Genomic DNA, 20,485 nt, shown 5'->3' with positions numbered 1-20,485 from the left:
AACTCACTGTGGGCCATGTTAAAACATACACAATGCCCTCTACTTTTCTCTGAATTCTAAAGCGTAATCGAATTTATATACGATTATAAAAAATTGTTTAATAGGATTCTTTTATGCAAAATCATTTAATCAGGGAAATAAAATTTTGCATAATTGCTAAGTCGAATAAAAGAAAATTGTTTCTATTTATTGTAATAACCATAAAAAATTGAGCATCAAGTGCTTTGAAAGCAAAATTTGTAAAAAGTTCAAAAAATGGAATTAATTACTTGTCCTTTGAAGGTTTAATTATTAAATACGAAGTATTATTTTGAAATATTTATGGAATATTATTTTCCAGCACAAAAAACTGTAGAAAAAGGTTTCTTCCATAATTGTCAATTGTTTTATAATCTTAAAAAAATTATGTGTTAAAATGAGACACTAGTGTAGCAGTTTGTTATGGAAAGAATTTAAAAAAAATAACCTCAAATTTCGCAAATATTGTCCTTAATTTATGTATGAAAGATTGCGATATAATATAGTACAAACGATGAATGAAACTATTTTTACGATAGTTCGATGAGTGTGTTATAAATTTAGCATCATGAATTCACTCTAGGATTCCATTTTTACGTTCGTTGAATATTCGCGAGGCGTAGCAACTTATCGCAGAAGAATTCTAGAAAATCCTAAACCTATTCACGAAATTAGTTATCCAATTAAACTGTCGAATTAAATTGCAATTTTTTAAAGAAATTATTTTAGAGAGGGAGTGATAATTCTCTCACTTTTTGGATTTATTCTCAGACAGCACGCGACGCCTATTTTACGTCCATTTTATGCCTGAATGTTTTATGACATAACTTGGACACGTCTTAAAAACATCTTAAAAACGTCTTAAAAACAGTGTACGTCTTAAAGATCTCCTAAATATACGTCCTAAAGATACACTACACGAATGTCTTAAAGACTCACGCTTGTAGACGTTTTAAAGACGTCTTATAGAAGTCCCAAAGACACTGATTTGTGACTTCAGATGCCTCAAAGACGTTTCTCGTACATTTTTAAGACTTTACTACAAGTCTTGAAGACGTCTCTGTGCTATACGTGTTTTTAATTATTTTCAAGCGAAAAAATTCTTTTAAAGAACTCCTTTTTCGCGAGAACATACGTTCTGCGTTTTAAGGGTTGAGGTTCCTCATGTGTCTCGGTTGTACGATCCGAAAAAATCGAAATCATAGCAGATGTATAGATGTACCCTTTCCCACGACTCGTGCTATCGTCTTCTTCGTGCCTTGGATATATCGTAACACGCAAGTCCGCGAATGACCGATATGTATTCAATCCGAAGCGAAAAATATCAACTTACGGTTTGTCATCGCAACACACGTCCTACGTTGCGCATTGTTACCTCGTGCATTTGTGCATCGCGAGCACGTAGCCAAAGTGCCTTTTCCTACGAGCTAAAAGGGAAACTTAACTAAATGTCGAAGTAGTAAGTTCCAAAACTATCTCAAATCTAAGACACTATTCTCTGTAGGCTAGCACTTACTGTTTACCGAGGCTATTACTACTTCGCAGCGCGACTAAATAAACAATTTCTTTTTTAAAGCAAACACTTATTTTTTATGAAACTTCTTAGAAAGCAATTTTCGTAGCTTTTCTTTTTAATGGAATATCACTCTGAGGAGGTGAAATCGAGGCTCGAAGTTACAGTATTTTTTATTAGGCTGCGGGTTTTGATGAAAAATTAAATTCTAAAAGATAGAATCTAAATAAAACTCTGTTTTATTCTTAAAATACTATATACTTTGTTTTTGATATTTTATACATTTATGTACACTGTTTTTTACGTATTTCAATTGTCTTTAAATTCGTAAAAATTCACAGACGATTTATTAAATAACTTAACAATGACGCAAGATCCAGCAAATCTCTTTATGTAAAAAATGCTCAATCTTTTGTGCTTTATTACTGTAAATAAAATTCCTGTAAGCAGAATCGTATTTTGCACTCAAAATATGAAAAAATGCTGAAACTTTGGGGGTTAAGATTTCTTTATCTCCTCAAAGAGATTTCCTTTCCTATACAGGTACACAAACTTTCATTAAAATCAGAACTTTCAGGTTATGTGAATTTTCTCGTAATAGTCGATCTAGATTACTGCAAAATTGGACATCCAAGATTCTAGGTTCTAAGTATCTCGAATAAATTCGAATTGAATTCGATCGGTAAAAATACACGGATACCTTTCGACACGATTATAAAGAAGTTCGCGAAGGTTAGAGAGACGAAATTAGATGAACTTATATAAGGATACCACGGCGTTTGACATTAATTATGCTTATGCGTAAAATTAACTTTCTCGAAATATTTTGTATCACTTTCGTTCAGTGGGTGCAACCGAGCTTTATTATTATTCAAATGGGAATTATGTAACGTGGTAAACGTGAAATAGAGACTGTGTCGTTTCGATGACGATAGTTCCTACGTTCGTTGACGAAAATAAAAGTGGTCGAGCGATGCCATCTTCGTTGTCTTCCGGGGTCAGCTCGTAGATGTCGACAGCATTTTGGATGCCACAGTAGAAAATTTAAATCTGTGATTGCAAGGCAAAATAAGCTCTCAGGTTCTCGAAAAAACTCGAATTGAGGCCTTGATTGTGGTCTAGAATATATATTTTGGATTTTTTTCTAATTTTTCATTAGAGAAAAATGGAACTCAATCTATGACTCACAAAAAATTAGATACCCTTTAAAGTAATCCATTCGTCGAATCTAGTAAGGAGAAAAAGTAATAAAAAAATATTCAGCTGATATTTGGACCCCCTTTCATAGCAATCGCTTGAAAAAACAGAATTCAATAATGTGAATTCATTAAAAAAAAATAGAGAGTGAAATATTGCATCTACGCAGCTTTGGGCCTGAATAGGTTAAGGTTCGTCCAGACTAGTCAAGTTGAAGTTCACTTGAACTCAAGTGATTTGGATAGCTTGATTAATCTGATCAAGCCTTTATAGATTTTTTCCTGAAAATATCGATTCTATATTCTAGATTTCAATGAATTTCAACACGATTTTTTTGAACTGTCTTAGGTCGTTCTGCCTTGCAGCCACAGAAATATGCGCTACATTATGTCACGATTACTCGACGATTACCGAGGAATCACGCGATAGAAAACTCGACAAACATTGCTCGACCTCCACTGCTTGTAAAAGCACATTTTCCTGTTAAATGAAAGGAAACTACGCTTTGGATCCCCTTGATTGACAAACCGCCTGTACCACATATATCGCGTACAGTTAAGAATTTATGTCAACCGAAGTTTCGCACTTCTGAGTTTATTTTGGCATTATTGTAACTTGGCAACTAGACTGCTCGTACAAGGCTAAAAGAAGCACAGATATAACCTCAAACAGATAAATTAAGGAAGAGGGCCTCGATTATAAAATATAAAAAAAGTCAGTGAAAATGTTCGAGTCCCCTTTTTAACGAAATGATTCATGAGTGAGTATGGGCTACCTGTACTTTCACTTAATTAGATCGTAAACCTAGGCTTCCCCATTAAACGAAATTGGAGATCTATCCGATAAAATGGATATTAAAAAATTACTATTATGTGGCTTTTGTAGCCACTATCGTGCATGCTATTATCTATTACGTGATCAGAGTTCTATATGTCCCTGTAATATAAGTTCTGAAAAACTTAGAAGCTAGGCGGTTCGGTCGATCTGCCTTTAAATAAAGTATGAACTCTAGGGCGTCATGTGTCCTAGACGAAAGGACTCTCTTATTAGGTCATACTAGGGCTTTTCTATGTAATAGTTAATTGAAAACTAGTTGCAGAAAACACTAGTACCGCTAGAAATCAAGGTACACGTGCACTTGGGTCTCTTTTTACACAATGGATTTGTAAAAAGAACCGTGCAAAGAAAGAGTCTCGTAGAAACTGTTTTGAAAATGAGGTTTTTGTAAATTTAGAAATTTTTTGCAGATCCACTAAGTTAAAAAAGATCCAAGTTCCCTAAAAAGAGAAACCAAAATTTTTCTATTTTGATATTTGCAAATTTTCTAATAATTCTTCAATTATCTATCACTGAAAAATCCATTTCTTCGGGTTCTTCACCTTTATTACCACCTACATATGTCCTACGTGATATTATTCGTGTCTGATAAAGCCTTATCAGTCGGAGCTCGGTACACAAAGGATTTTTGTATATATGTAATCTTTTACGCGAATTCGCTAATATCTGTTAGCACATGTTACGTGGTTTGCAATCAGAAACAGATTTGAATGTAACACATCAGACTGGAAGAACGCAAGCGTATCGTTGCGCACAGAAATGGTCATGTCGTACTGCATGTTTAATCGGTGACGCATATATGCGCTCCCGTGACTATATACACGCGTATAGCTCACGTGTAAACAATCACGACAGAATCACAAGATTACATCGCGATGTACATGTCAGTTATGAAAATAGGCGCTACTGAACTGTGGAATAGATTTTCAGATAAAATCGGTGTGAATTATCTAGAAGGAGGAGTCAAAAAATGATTTTCATAAGGTGGAAAACCCTAGTAAAGTAATAAATTGCGAAATAGAGTTTCAGATAAAATCGGTGGGGATTATCTAGAAGGAGGAGGAGTCAAAAGTGACTCTAATAGAGTAGAAGACCCTATTAAAGCAATAAATATCCAATAAATTGCGAAATAAGCTTCCAGATAAAATGGGCGCGAAATATCTAGAAAGAAAAGGGCTCAAAAAGTGATTTCATTACAAAATTCAGCCTTTTCAGACTAAACTAGTAAACTAAACCTACTGTAACCTACACACAGGAACCCAATACACTTTCCTCGCTATAGGTTTACAAGTTTACAATGACAGCCACGTTTCTAAGGTCAACTCATTGATACTGCCAGGTCAGTGTGCTCTTTCCAAGCATCTAAATCAAAACCTTCGAGCTATCAGTGACCATAGCAACGAGCTTATACTAAGGGACCACTGTCCACGCGAGAACCTTCACCCGTTACCACCAGCTCGAATCATTATTGCAGTTAATTGAATCAGGACCAGTTCGGCTAAAACCGCTCCAAAGCAGCCACCCCGAATTTCGTTACAGTAGCAATTTGGAACAAGTTATCACGCGGGTCGCACAGTGCGTTGGCTCTACGACAAAGTTAAAAAAGCAATTTTTCTATTGGTACTAATAACCTGGTCAGAATCTGTAGAGACTAGGGGTGGGTTGGAACTTTGATTATAATTTTTTTAAAGAAGAATTATTACTGAGAAAGGAAGACAGATTAGATACTATGACTTAAGACTTTTTGTGACCCAATTGGGATACTCTATCAGCTCTTCAAACATCGAAACCTATACTTGTTGCATACTATAGTCGATGTTCAGTTGGTATGGAGAGCTGGGTGATCATTTAAAAAGCCTTTGAGGCCTCAAAGTCTTGGAAGCTTAGGTGACTTGAAAGTCTTGATAGCTTTCAATGTTTTGAGAGATTCCATAGCTTATAGATAGATCCAAAGACTTCACGACCTAAGATTCCAAGACTTCCAAGTGTCCTAAACCTCTAAACACGTTTGGATTCGAAGATTCCAATCGCTTCTAAGTTGAGATCTGACCTCCCATCGCTAACTTTAGATAGATCTAAGACCTCCAAGACTCAAGACCTCTAAGACTCTCAAAATTCCAGACCTCCAAGACTCTCAAGACCCAAGACCTACCCAAATCCAAGTCTCAAGACCCATCCAAGTCCTAGATTCAATACTTTCAAGATCCCTAATCTTCAACCCAAGTTCAAGTCTCCTCAAACTGCTTCAGTTGCCATCACTAGCTCTCGCAAATCAAGCAAATAGTCCAAGAATGGGACAAAGACCAGACAAAAGGCCTCTGTCCGTGGGCAGGCCACCAAATTGCTCGAACGAGAAAGTGTAACTGGCCGAGCCTAAACGGAAATCTTCCCACGGCCGCGGCAACAATCGCGAAAGAAGGGTAGCCGCGTGACGGCGCCACGAGAGCGTCGCGACGCGACGCTCGCTATGGTCGTCAGGCGGCGCCGGTCGTTCGTCACGAAACGAGGCGGGGTTGCAGGAGAGGAGGCCTGCACGAAGGAAGGAGAAGGAACGAGGTGGCGGCGAATTCACGCAGCGTGAACCTGGAGCAAAAGAGAAAGAACCGAGGAGAACCGCGAACAGAACTGTGTGGAGGCACGTTACGGCGAGACCAGCGCCTCGTTCGCTCTCTTCGTGGCTCGAGGAGCACAGTTCACAGTTAAATGCCAAAAACGTGACGTCTCCTCGATCCTTTCTATCAGACACACTCTCGCTCTCTTTGCATCCTCCGAATCCTCTGCCCTCTTGTCGGTCCAGGGGACAGACAATTCCTGGGACCTGTTACTCTCAAGTTTCTGGTGATCTCAGTGCAAGAGCCACGGCTAAGAAGTTTGTGCGTGAAACGACACGAACGCGTGTGAACATCATGCGTGCTTCCCTTACGTGTGTATGTGTCGCATCGGTACGAGGTACGATAGTGTCTCGGCGTAGGTCTCTTTCGATCCTACCAGTGACTAATTGAGCGTGCACATTCAGCAACTTTATGGCTGGACAATGCGCCGACCAGGATTACCGCCGAGCACCGAGGCTTCGTGAAATCCTCTGAGCTAGCCGAGGATTCGCTCTCCTGCTCGACCCACTCGGCCTCCTCACGGGTACGCCTTCAGCTGACTAGAATTGAACAGTGCAAGTCCAAAATTAGACAGTTTCAAGTAATACCAAAACTAGACTACTGCCCAGGAGTTTGGAATCTCTTTCTAAATTCAGGAACAGAAGGTTCCCCTGCTGAAGTAATAATAAATGGTCGCGGGGACCTTTTCCTACTATACTTGGATAAGAAATTCCTGGAAGCATTAAGATACTTCATGTAACACAAGTTTTATATGAATTTACGAGTGATTACAAACTTGTGGCCTGTGGAAAATATAGTACACTCTCTATTGAGTCCAAAAAGTCTTAAGTCTGAAATAAAGAGACTTAAGACTCTCTGGCTCTGGGGTCCAGGTCTTTCAATGCATAGAACTGTCTTCTAGGATCAAATATCTCAAAACGTGGTTTCTAGAATTGTGTTATTTACTCAGTTTCAATTGGATTCCTGCAAGCGGTGAATCAAAGAGCCCTTGTTCAGGTGTCCCTCACACACACGAGCACACGTGCGCGTGCTACACGCGTGGATTTTCCAGCGTGTGATCATGCCGGCTCGGGTGCTCTTGTACTAGATAGAAAATCGTAACGAAGTAATATATTCTTGGGGGAATGAGTAAGCACAGAGCAGCAGAGATAAAGGCTCGTTCAGGCTAATCGAGTTACTTGAAGTCAAGGAATTTTGGATAGCTTGAGCAACAATGTGAAGTAACCCCATGACTTGGAATATTCTTTCAGGCTTCAAGTCAAGCTGAGGTCCTTGAACATTTTTCCTTGCCTTGAAATATCGTCTCATTGACGTGTGCTGTACTTGAATCCAGGGAACTTGATTTCTATGGGCACTAAGTTATAATCAAGCTACTTGGATTGAAGTAACTTGGGAAATGTGTTGAAATTAAGACACTTCTTGCTTCAACTCCAATTGAAGTAACTGGACCAGTCTGAACAAGCCTTAATTTTGTGTTCTCATTCGAATCTTGCAACTTTTGTTCCTCTGTGAAATTAGTGAATTCATAAGGTCTCATGAGTGTACAGTCCTTTGATAAAACAGTACATAATGACAATGATAAGTTTGTGAAGTTATTGTCTAGAGATCTAAGGATTAATATAAGTTTGCTTTGGGTTTTCTAGCGAGATATTGTGTTGAGGAATAGAGTGGGTACGCGACGTGCAGCCCTTGAATTATTTCGATTATTGGACACATGGTCGAAGCAGGTGCAAAGGTGGCCACCATGCGTGTCAAAATTGTGTCTCAAGCTCGTGTAAAAGCGAAATTAACCTACTTTGCCCACACACGGGCTCTGATCGTACCTCTATTGCTCTTTAACTAAGTGTTTATGAATCGTTATCTTGTTCCGTCGCGACGACACTGGCTCAGATAATAGTTTTCGTAATTAACGCGCTTTGGGCCGTCATGGAAAATGATCGAGACCACCTGACCAACTGCATAACGCATTTCGTTAGTTGCAAATATTTTTTATAATTCGACTGTGGATTTCCATCCATTTATGCAACAAATTTTTAGAAATGCAGACAACTCTGTTCCTTTATTTGCACGTAAAGATCCACAGCCTAAATAATCAGAATCCAAAGTAATCAAAATTGCGATTAATACGAAGACTTCACACTGCCTGAAAGTGTAATTTTATTATAAATACTTCCTAACGCTATTATACTTCGAAATTTATTATCATCACTATAAATATCTCTCCGCAAGAATCTCGAATTCTGCTGAGAGAATCACAATTCTCAGAGAGAAACGCTCTTTTGAAACCTGATAGGGAAACTGTTATCGGATAAAGAAATGAATACTTGCGATTATCATTTCGAACGCTTTATCGTAACACACTACGTCCGATAAGACTGCACATTTAGAGCTAATTAAAAGTAATATCAAAATTTAATCTACATCTGCAAATAATTCGATCGTCCTAATAATTGAATTTTTTCAAATCATTCTACTTGTTAGACTAATAAAAAATATTTTCCTTGCAGCGCAAACTTCATCGAATGAGGCCTTGGTTACACGGAGTCGTAAAATTAAAACAGAAGCAACAACGAACAAAATTAATAGCAACGAACAAATGGCGCGATGACCGTGGATGAAAGGGCGCTGATAACAGATGGATCCAACGACAGATAATTCGAGGGTCCACCGAATGATGTGTAACACGTTATGGTTGTTCCTGCATGCAAAATTTAAAAAAAATCGTCCACTCTTAGCAAAGAGGCCATCCAACGTACACTAAAAATCTAACATAGCGAGAAACAGACAAAAGAGTGATAAAAGAGAAGAAAAACTGCCTTCAAGATCTCGAAATGACGAAGAGAAACTGGCGACGCGACAGGGTCGAACTGTAGAAAGGAAATACGCACACTTTTGATAACTTAAAGTAGCAATTATGGACGAGATAAAGGTGGCGAACTTGAGCCAAGCGGCGTCGGCCGCCGCGTGCTCGATGGCAACAAATTTCTTGGCGCCAGTCAAAACCGAACGGCAGATCTACGAGAATTCAATGCTCGAGGACGATCCCAATGCCAACTCGGTGGTGCCCACATCACAAGAGGACAGAATCGTGCCGAGATGGGGGCCTAATCACAAGGGGGCCCAGGAGCTTGCTAATCTCTACAGCACTGGTAGTTACATTGCTATTATTCAAGAATTGTACAAGCCAAAAACCACATTTTTAGATATTTCATCCCAAAGTATAGTACTAGACATTTTACATATCTGGACTGGAGAGCCAGAGCGTAAGTCCACTTGGTTTCCTTGGGAATTAATATGCTTTGGCTCTGGGGTCAAGATGTAGCTTCATTTAGAGCCCATTGAGACTCAGAAGTGAGCTTCGCTTAACAATATTCCAAAGAACTGATCAATTCTATGAAGTCTAATGCAAAACTGATGAGAAGTATAGGTAGCACAATATGTGCACATTTTGTATGTTTTCTGGTTTTAATACTTGCCAAGAGATTGGCTATACATTGGCTCTGCCTTGGAATCCTCGCTTGAGAACAAAAATAAAGAGCACATCTAACAATATATATCTTTGTATCTCGTGCAGATTTATTACTTGTGCAGCTAATGTTTAGGAAATTTTTATCTTGGGATAAACCCTAGATCTAATGATAAAAAATTGTTCTCTGTTTCAGGGAAGAGGACTCAAGAATGCATTTGTGTTGGCATCTGCATTACACTCATGATAGTTAATTCAATATTTATTCTCGTCAGGTTACGATTAGAAAATTTAAGCTCGATAGCGATAGCAGCGTTCTGTGGTATCGTTACAGCAGATTTTGGATCTGGACTAGTCCACTGGGCCGCAGACACCTGGGGCTCTGTGGAACTTCCAATTCTTGGGAAGGTAAATGAAGAATAATTACTGTCTATGCAGACGTAAAAAATAAGAGGCAGAAGCAACAGGTTCTGTGTGTTCCAGAATTTTTTAAGACCATTTCGAGAGCATCATATTGATCCAACAAGTATAACAAGGCACGATTTCATCGAAACTAATGGTGATAACTTCATGGTCACAATACCATTCCTTTGTAAATTAACATGGGATTTTCTGACACTCCCAGAATCAGAGATTCAGCAAAAATTTGTTTGGACCTGTTACTGGTTTTTACTTGCAATTTTTGTAGCAATGACTAATCAGGTAAACGCGAATTCAGTTTTGTTGAGATACATCACGTGAATCTTGATAAAAATGTGAATAATTTTTTTCAGATACACAAATGGTCTCATACATATTTTGGACTACCTGCCTGGGTTGTCTGGTTACAGGAACACAGAGTAATATTACCCAGGAAGCATCATCGAGTGCATCACGTTGCACCACACGAAACATACTTCTGTATTACTACTGGATGGTTAAACTGGCCACTAGAAAAACTTCATTTTTGGTTCATCCTAGAAACTATAATCGAGAAAGCTACTGGCTGCAAACCCAGAGCGGATGACTTGAAGTGGGCACAAAAACGGTCTTGAGAATTAATGTATTTCATTATTTTATGCATTTTCATGGACAGAGAACAAATTTAACGAAAAGTGAAATTCCATGGTCCCATGGGAGAATATATAGGAAAAAATTTCAGATAGAAAAACGCTAAAAGAGAGATCAAGTCGACGAATATAATTTTTTTTCTTATACTTAGCACTACGAGGCCTTTCCTACGAATAGATAGCGTGATTAAAGACATTTAGTATTACTTGAAACATGCTTTTGAAGTTTACACATTTATAATATGCAATAACATAGATATGTATATATATTACATAAGAGAGATATGAGTGCGAAATCATGTTTGTGTAACTATGAATTAACGATTGGCCTGATGGATTAAGCAATTATGCGTTTATGCACCGCACAATCATTACATAAGTAGCACAAACTTAAGCAAAGAGTATTAATTTAATATTTTATATGAATCACGAAGTATTATAAAGCTACAATCAAAATATTGCAACACATTGTGAGGAAAAAGTATTGCATACTTTGTATGATTTTTTAAACACGATGTCCAGTGGCTATGAAATTAAATTGAGCATTAAAGCTAATGTGTGTATGTACTGTATACATATTATACACACAGATATATATATATACATAAATTAATTTAAACTTTTTGCTTACATTTGTACGCACACGAATTTATAAAGTGTAATTTTGAGACAAAGTTATTATTTAAATTTATACGCTAATCTACACTAGCCTAATCTGCTGTAACTGCTTAAGTACAGTCATCGATTTCCCTGAACCTTTGAGAATCTTTATGCCACATTAAAGAAAAAATTACAATTTAAAGCGATGTCGTATTGGAAACAAATATTGTCAATTATCTATGCATACTCTGGAACCAAATGTTTCCTCCTCTTTTTCTTACACAGAATCTGTAATTTTTAAAATTGGCAATCCTCAATCTTAATTTCACCGAAAAAGTTGAATTACTGCATAAATTTGAGATAAGATTTATGTCTACTTTTGATAAACACTAATTACGACTCTTAACTCGTGGCAAATGACCTAACAAACGATAAAATTGTAAGGCGCTAAATATAAGTACAAGTTTTAGGTTCAGGGACCAAAAAAGAGCCTATTGCTCGAATGCAGCAGACTTAATTGGTTTGATTTGGGTAAAGTATACTGATGTACAAACAATAATAGAGATATGGCTGGATTTTTATACACAACAGCTCTGTAATTGCTGCTGACTTTAATTGCTACAGCTACTGTTTTTTTATTGGCTACCATTTAAATGCCTTGTAATTTTCAGTATACTTTATGCAGAGCTTTACCATAATATATGTTCCTTGCAAAGAAATCACTAGTACCGTCTTTTTAAAACAGAATAATAATTATAAAACATTGCAATTATTCTAAGTACCATAATTGTTGTTGTTGTTGTTATTGTTATGAAAAAGAAAGGAGTATAAACTTTAAACAAATCTGTCATAGCGATGCGTGCCAGAACTGAAGCTTTCTCTTTATAAAAATCTATTTAATAGTTAACTAATCAATTACACAGAGCAAAGTGAAACACAAAACTATATTTTTTGCTAATTTAGTTTTCTATGCAATATATTAATGTCACTACCATTATTGCAAACTCTGATTCCTTTTTGCAATACAGTTTTGAAAGAAGAAAATTTGATAATAGAACTGTATATTGTGTGTCACTTTAAATATGGATGGAAGAAAGGCTAAAGATCAGTTTGAAGTGGGAACTCTCAATATTCAATACAACGAAAAAAGACTATTGAAAAGTAGAAAATCCCCTGTAAAGGAGCATAGATATACGATAACGAAATGGTTATTTAATTAATTTAATGGTTATTTAATATTGCAACACAGAGTATCTTGATTGAAATAAAATGTCTTGTTCACATTCCATAAGCCTAATTACGTAAAAATATTTATGACACTAATGTTTTATGTATTGAATGTATAGATACTTATTTACTTATAATATTTAATTACAATATGAGAAGAATTGATATTAATTTATAAATTATTTTATTTAAATGATTTCTGTATATATAAATATATATAATCCTAATGGCAGTCAATATTAATATCAGCCTTATAAAATAACAGAAAAAATTTTATTAAAAGATAAACTTAAGCTTTAATATTGAGGCTGTATTTATGTCAAATGTTAGTCTCCAGTTCAGGAAACATAGTAGTAAGGAACTTGTGCAAAGAAAGAAAAAGAATTTAATGCTATATGAATTGAATTGAATTTTAGAAAATTATATTAATCATTTTGACTTTTCAGCAGCATATTTAGATGTAAATATATGTTTTTAAGCTTAAATTTATAAAAGAGAAATATACACTGCATAGTTCAAATAAAAAAGAATATGATGGCTGTAAATAATGTTGAATTTGATACATCAAGAACATTTATATATAGTTCTAATTGCAAAAATGCATACCTATTTTCATATGATTATAACAGAACACTTTTAATGTAATTCCACTGTATCATTATTAAGCACAACTTTTTATTCAGTTTTATAAAATTTTTAAAAAATATTTCTCACTGATAAGATACTGAGATGTAATAATTTCAATAAAAATTATACACATGCTACTTTGCTTAATTCTGTAAGACAAAAATTACATTTGAAGTTTGCACATTAAATGAAATGCATCATTTGAAAAAACGGATTCGTTTTGCTCACAAGATTGATGTACAAAAACACAAGAGAAGCAAAATATTGCTTCAAGTTACCAATATTCATGAGCTCAAAGCATACAACTTGCTTTGAAATAAATGTATATACATAGAAGCATATATAATATATATTGTTCCAGTATTATGAACCAGAGCTGGGCAGTAATTCAATTTTCTTCACACTTTACTGCTCAACTTTTAATTATTGTTCAATGCTATATTCTAGAACCCATCCAATGCAGAGCAAAGGAATAAATAAAATTTTATTTAAGTGGAATAAAAATCTGTTTCTTAATAATGTGTGAATGCTTATTCATTGTTTGCAACTATGTTGTTTACTACTTAATAGTACTTAACTTGCCCAACTCTGACATTCAAGTGCACTGAATGCAAAAGGTACATGTGCAGCGCATTGAAAGTTCAGAAAACATGTTCGAATGAATTCGCGTTGAATCCATTCTCTACTACAGAGACACATATATATATGAAGGAAAATATCTATTAAAAAAGATGACTGATGAAAGACATTGCGTTCATTATTGTGCATGTGTTTGCTATAATCAAAAACTTACTATCTTACTAAGGAGATTAATACACCTATGTATACTATAAGAAGTCCATAATGAATCATAAAAAAAACACGAGCCTTATGTATTTACAAACTAGTGACTATTAACTTAGAAGCCTAAATTCGTATTTTATACTAATATAAATGAAAAATGTTCGTGCTAACTATGATTTTGCTATCTTTTCTTTATGCATCTAGCAAAGTGAATAAAATTGTTTTTACTAGAAACTTTTCGAGTATCTAGTAAAAACATCTTGTAACACACAAATTTTATATGTTTATAATTTATATAGCGAGATTGCATATGAAGATTGTTTAATTGTTTTTCAAGTACTCGATGTACAAATCCTTAAGTTATGACGAGCCATAAATGGTTGCATAATAAATTGTAAAAATATTCGTTTATACCTATTTCACCGTCGCTTTTCTATATTCTACTTCTGATCCACAATTTTTTTTATAAAAACTGTTAAACTACGAAATGGCGAACATTTATATATTCAAATTATAGTAAAACAGGAGTGCCAATGTTGAAACTTGTTTAAATAATCAAATATAAAATATAAATATAACATTTTCACGCCTGGATAGACCGAAAGTGATAAAAAAGTATAGAGCTCTTTAAAAAACACTTTTATAATAAAATATAAGCGTAAAATAGACTGTCGTTGTCATTGCATCGTTCAAAAATTTGAATTCTTTCCATGTTTCCCGCGTCTACGTTTAAGTGTAATAATCGAACTTTTGTAAAGAGATTTAAAGAACATTTCACGCATTATTGTACTATTTCGTTCGAGAAAATGAAACCTGTTTCGTAAACTGTATTATGTGAATACTCAAAATGCAATACTTAATGCGCAATTAAAACGATTTATTAAAGAAGCATACCAGATCTACTTCATTCCCATTATGAACCTGCATCAATTCTAAACTAACTTCAAAAAATTCTCTTCACAATAGTAGTGAATTATTTTCAAATTTCCAAATTCAAAGTCACGAAAAATTTACACAGTTTTCGGAATTCAAATCCTTTACAGTTAAATAAAATTGTATAATATTATTTTATTTGAATACCTGTATAGCGGCTCAGGTTCGTAAAAGAAAACAAGGACCCACGAAACACACTGCTAATTGCTCACAATAAGTGCCAGAAGAACTTCACTCGCCGAATGCCGAAGAAACACTGACCTGACGCTCTGAAACTGACATTTTGAATACTTTGAAAGTTTGAAGAGGTCACGTGATACCTACTACTCCTGCCATTTGAAAAGTCCTCTGAAAAGCATTGCCCTTAACGCGTTCCAGAGGACTTCTCTTGGAACACGAATATTACGACGCAGAGACCGCGATATCGCGTGCTCGGCAGCGACGCCTAGGGAAACCCACCTACCATAACCTAACCTCTACAGCTCCGTCGATAGAGCAGAATCCTAACTGAAAACTCCACACAGAGCCCGCGATATCGCGTGTGCGGCAGCGAGGCCACAGAACCCATCTTCTATGACCTAACCTCTCCAGCTTCGTCGATAGAGCAGAATCCTAACCAAAAACTCGACGCAGCGCCGTCGCCGCAGATCGATAGCTCCCCTCACGGGGGATCTCCAGTCCCCCGAACACATTCACGGTAATTCGTCATCCATTTCTCTAAGCAGTTGGCAGAATTTGTGCGTGCGGTGTGCGGTAGTCTGCCGACGGCGTCCGTTCACAGGAAAGAGAGAAGGCACCGAACCCTTTGTCAGATCGAAGTAAACGAACTGGGCCAGCAAGAAGTCGCTCGGCGGTGAGAGGACCAGCATCGTCAGCCTCGAGAGTAACCGGCTGCCAGTTGGGGCCTCGTTTCTCGGTTAATCCGACCCCTTCAACTCCCCCGCGGGTTTTTTCTTTCCCGCGAGGTGAATAACAGTGGTGAACCCCTGACCCCTCCGCGGGAGGTTCGCGCCTCGGCGCCTGGCCTGCATCGGGACGAAGGAGAAAGAAATTGCGGAAGCGGGGAGGCTCAGGGGACGGCACGAAAGGGAGAACGCGCCGTCCATCACCATGAAGCTCGTTGACCACGTGGTGAGGAGCTTCAAGGTGGCCAAGGTGTTCCGCGAGAACTCCGACCGCATAAACAGCATCGACTTCTCGCCGAACGGAGACACTCTGATCTCATGTTCGGAGGACGATCAGATCGTGATTTACGACTGTGAGAAAGGCACCCAGGTGCGCACCGTCAATTCCAAGAAGTATGGGGTTGACTTAATCCACTTCACCCACGCGAAGAACACAGCGATCCACAGCAGCACTAAGATCGACGACACGATTCGTTATTTGAGCCTGCACGACAACAAGTACATCAGATACTTCCCTGGGCATAGTAAGAAGGTTGTGTCGCTGTGCATCAGTCCGATAGAAGACACCTTTCTTTCTGGCTCATTGGACAGGTCGTTGAGATTATGGGATCTGCGTTCGCCTAATTGTCATGGTGTTATGAATGTCTCTGGACGTCCTGTTGCTGCATATGATCCGGAAGGTTTGATCTTTGCGGCAGGTGTTAATTCGGAGTTTATAAAATTGTATGATTTGCGTAGTTTCGACAAAGGGCCATTTGTTACGTTTAAACTGTCCCAGGAGAAGGAATGCGACTGGACAGGACTGAAGTTCAGCAGGGATGGAAAGACTATCTTGATTTCTACGAATGGCAGCACGATTCGTTTGATAGACGCATTTCATGGGACTCCATTACAGACGTTTACTGGTTACTTGAATAATAAAGGGATTGCAATTGAGGCTAGTTTTAGTCCTGATTCCCAGTTTGTATTCAGTGGGTCTACGGATGGCAGAGTGCATGTATGGAATGCTGAGACTGGATACAAAATTTGTGTGCTGAATGGAGATCATCCTGCACCGGTTCAATGCATTCAATTTAATCCTAAGTACATGATGCTGGCGTCAGCTTGCACTAATATGGCATTTTGGCTACCTACAGTTGACGAGAGCGCATAAAATCGATGCAGAAATGCTGGGCAATGCTCGAAAAAAAATTCACCTAATATTATGCAAGGAGGAACTGAAAGTGATATCGGTTCGAGGAAGAAATGACAATGGATAGTTCTTGGGTATCTCAGGCGAGTGGAAACTGCATTTACATATTAGGTACAAAATAGAATGGCCGACGTATGAGACGCCGGTGTCGGAACACCCAAGAAACAAAGGAGTCGCTGTAATATCCAGGAGATTGGCCCGCTTGGCTCATTGGCTCGCTTTCGAGTACATTATGCATTGTTTATGTTCCCCGTCATCTCTGTCGTCTTCGTCGTTATGTACTCTATGGTGCGATGAACGTGACCATCATGATACCTTGTCAATATTTAAGAACTGTGATTGCATCTCTTTCTCAGGCTACAAATATGTTGTAGGATGTGTCATCTTGTGTACCTGTGCATAGTAGAATGCTACAAAATCACCTACCATATGCCACCAAAACTCTTTCCATTCTACGTTTAACTTCTGAAGAGAGATTTGACGCAAGTATTCAATCAATATTCTCTGATTATTCGACAAAGTCAGATTATATACTTTAGTTCACAACAATAGAACATCAAGCAATTGCAAAACCATAGAACAGAAGAAGAAAAAAAAGACTAACAATAAGAAATTGTATACTATGTACACACGAAATTCACGACGCATGCAATCAGTGGCATATCTGGAAAAAAGGAGCAAGAATTGCCGATATCGCACATGGAGGAGTTCTCACGACCATATTGCATTTTTAAACGATTGATTTCTTTGATTAACTCCCCAGTGGCCGTCCGAAGTCAGGGATATTTATTTTGACCCTCGTGAACGGAGTCTACTCGAAATTTGTAACGTCGAGCGCAAGAACGATAGCTGGTATCGAAAAGTTTATTTATTACGCGCAGTAAGTGGTGGACTTTTAAACTAGGCAAGAGTTTGTTGATGGCAGTAAGGTATCACGTATTTCTACGACTTCCATGCGATAAAGGTATAATTCAGAAAGTATACTGCCAACGATGGCACTTACGTTATTATATATGTATTATTCTAGATATGGTATCGTTTTTAATCTACATGCGTGGAACCGGCGGGCCGGGTGAGAAACATTCGCTGACGGTAGGGAAGTCCAGCTAAGTCTAATCATCTCACTGTAGTTCAGTACATTTTAAATGTTTTTATGTCATCGATATATGGCATTTCATCTCCGAATGAAACGAAAGGAACAGGCGGAGTCGAATAGACAGGTTTTTTTAGTGGAAGTGAAAAAAAAAGATGAAGAATTCGACAATCCATTTTTTTATAGAAACACTATTTTATCTGCTAAGTAATGGGTGAGCCACTCAGCACGAAACTAATCAGCTTCATGAAACAAAAACAGTGAAGTAATAGTAAATAGTATTTTAAACCTGAGGTAACTGTAAAAAAACTAAGATAATTCAAAATGAAGTCAAGTCAAAGTGCTTCAGAAAGTATATTAAATGTTATTCCAGATGGTAAAGAGAATTCTTTGGATTTTTCGAGTTAATTACTAATTTTGTAGATTGAGAAATCGGAGAGACTGGAGGTGATGAGTTTGTCTTCTGAAAGGTTCATTCTACCAACACACGATTCCTTCAGTGATAATAATTCACGCTCGCTGCATGTTGAGCCAGGTTATTACACAATTTTGTGTAATTCATGCTCGATCACATTGCCACTGATTTTCTATACTGTCTGTTCGATGCAGCCTGCCTTCATCCATACATACGTGTATATACCATTATTCACGATACACAGAACACAGAGACAGTGTCCTCTAGGATTTCTAGATGTTTTCCTTATAACTTTATGCAAGAGTAGACGATTATAATATTCTATACGAAAGTGCGCGTACGTGTGCGTCAATTGTGTGAATGTGATTGCGTATTTGCGTATTGTCTATTGATTCTACTGACGTGTGAGCGTGTGGTATGTAGTTACGTGGATGCGTGTCTCTCTTTGTATATGTAAACGTGTTCGCTTGTATATCTCATCGAGTTCAGCGCGGGCTCGAGTGCATTATTGCGCGTCGGATGCGCGCGAGTTCGCTGCCTCGTCTTTGTAAAATAGTATTTTTCTAAATGGCGAAACAGTGTGCGCGATTCTATTAACGAAGGACTTACCGACGTTGTTCTAAATAAAGGATACGTCTTTATCCTGCTAGCTGGGCATGACGAGTACACTCTGTGTTACGACGAGTAGTCATGAAAAAATGGCAGTTTTTGTCTTGACGAATATAGTCGTCCACACTTGTGACAAAGACTGTAATCTTTGTATTATGATGAGTATACTTGTCACGAAGAAATGTTAGTTTTATGTGTCACGACGAGTATAATTGCGAAAAAATGGCAATTGTTTTTGTTTTGACGAATACAGTCGTCAACACCTGTAACAAGGCAGTTTCAATCTTCATGTTGTGACGAGTATACTCGTCATGTATAGGTAACAGTGACACAAAGCAGGCACGTACAGGACTGCACAGCTAACAGGTTGATGAGTGACCTAGAAATAAACAAATTAAATAATATTGTAAACCGAATGAAGCAGATTCAAAGAGAAATCATGAAAGTACCACGATCGATCCACGTATATAGATTAAACAACACTATATGTCATACTGCCAACTTGTAACCGAGTAAATGTTAACCGAGTTATCCTTATTACGACAAATTTCGGTAACGTGCGAAACACTGTGTTCCCAAAAGGAAAAAACCAACAACTTGTATATATATATATTCGACAAGGGCGGGACTCCGGTTGATGATCTCGCGGAAGTCGATTGATCAATCGGATCACTTGGTGGCCAAACCACCTGGATCTTGTATTCGTGTTTAAGGCCAGGGGCGTAAACATTAGCGATTTCTCTTTTAAACGAAACTATTTGACGTTCGTCGTTTTGTATATATTTAAAAAAAGAAGAGGATGAAAAACACGACACTTTTTTTATAAACTCATTTCCATGACCCTCGCGTTGTTTACTCTATATCGCGCGCGATTTGGATGCGCAATCGGTGAGGAAGAAAAAATAATGGAGAAGCGAGGAATAGAAGATCTCGCGAGAATAATTCTTGTCAATTTTTAAGGTCTTCTTAAGGAGAACAAGTTCATGAATAGAGACTTAATGGAAGCTATATGTGTACTATGATAAATATTTTGTTGAAGACTAAAAATTGCAGAAGCCACAGTATTTTTTCTGCTCTCCTAAAAAGGACAAAAATTGACGAGTCTAATTTTTGTTACGTCTTGAATTTCTCGCTGTTTGAAAGAAGCGGAAGAATGCTGCGTCACAAACCACGTGAAATCCCACTTACGCCCCTGTTGTAATCGTCGATTCATGCGGCCACTTAACATAGGGATTTAGAAATCGAGTTTAAGATAGGTGTGTACACCGAACAGTCTTAATACTTAAGAGAGCGTTTTATTAAGATGCGCTTTGACGAAAAAAACTTACAAAAATACTGAAAAAAAAAATATTAAATGTGATGGTTCATCGAAACGATTTGCCCTGTTTTTGAAGTCTCTAAGTTCCTAC

General features: G+C 37.4%; 3 protein-coding genes across 3 annotated transcripts; all 3 read left to right on the top strand.

Annotated features, from left to right (window-relative positions):
* Positions 1-5,380: 5,380 nt before the first annotated feature.
* LOC143181425 (uncharacterized) lies at positions 5,381-8,797 on the top strand. The gene is made up of 7 exons (XM_076381808.1): positions 5,381-5,405; positions 5,453-5,481; positions 5,543-5,594; positions 5,639-5,924; positions 6,012-6,514; positions 6,582-6,700; positions 8,685-8,797. Exons 1-7 carry the CDS (start codon positions 5,381-5,383, stop codon positions 8,793-8,795), a joined length of 1,125 nt encoding a protein of 374 aa, XP_076237923.1. The 3' UTR covers positions 8,796-8,797.
* Positions 8,798-9,071: 274 nt separating this feature from the next.
* Positions 9,072-13,067, top strand: Kua (Plasmanylethanolamine desaturase Kua). Its single transcript, XM_076381737.1, has 4 exons — positions 9,072-9,326; positions 9,840-10,051; positions 10,127-10,345; positions 10,417-13,067. The coding sequence occupies exons 1-4, from the start codon at positions 9,092-9,094 to the stop codon at positions 10,675-10,677; spliced, it is 927 nt and encodes a 308-aa protein (XP_076237852.1). The 5' UTR covers positions 9,072-9,091; the 3' UTR covers positions 10,678-13,067.
* Positions 13,068-15,607: 2,540 nt separating this feature from the next.
* Wdr82 (WD repeat domain 82) lies at positions 15,608-16,923 on the top strand. Its single transcript, XM_076382486.1, has one exon. It carries the CDS (start codon positions 15,973-15,975, stop codon positions 16,918-16,920), a length of 948 nt encoding a protein of 315 aa, XP_076238601.1. The 5' UTR covers positions 15,608-15,972; the 3' UTR covers positions 16,921-16,923.
* The last annotated feature ends 3,562 nt before the right edge of the window (positions 16,924-20,485 follow it).

The sequence above is a fragment of the Calliopsis andreniformis genome, chromosome 7 (assembly GCF_051401765.1).
Source record: "Calliopsis andreniformis isolate RMS-2024a chromosome 7, iyCalAndr_principal, whole genome shotgun sequence".
In the NCBI taxonomy this organism is placed as follows: domain Eukaryota; kingdom Metazoa; phylum Arthropoda; class Insecta; order Hymenoptera; family Andrenidae; genus Calliopsis; species Calliopsis andreniformis.
The sequence above is the reverse complement of the archived record's forward strand: the minus strand, read 5'-3'. Positions and strand labels throughout refer to the sequence as shown.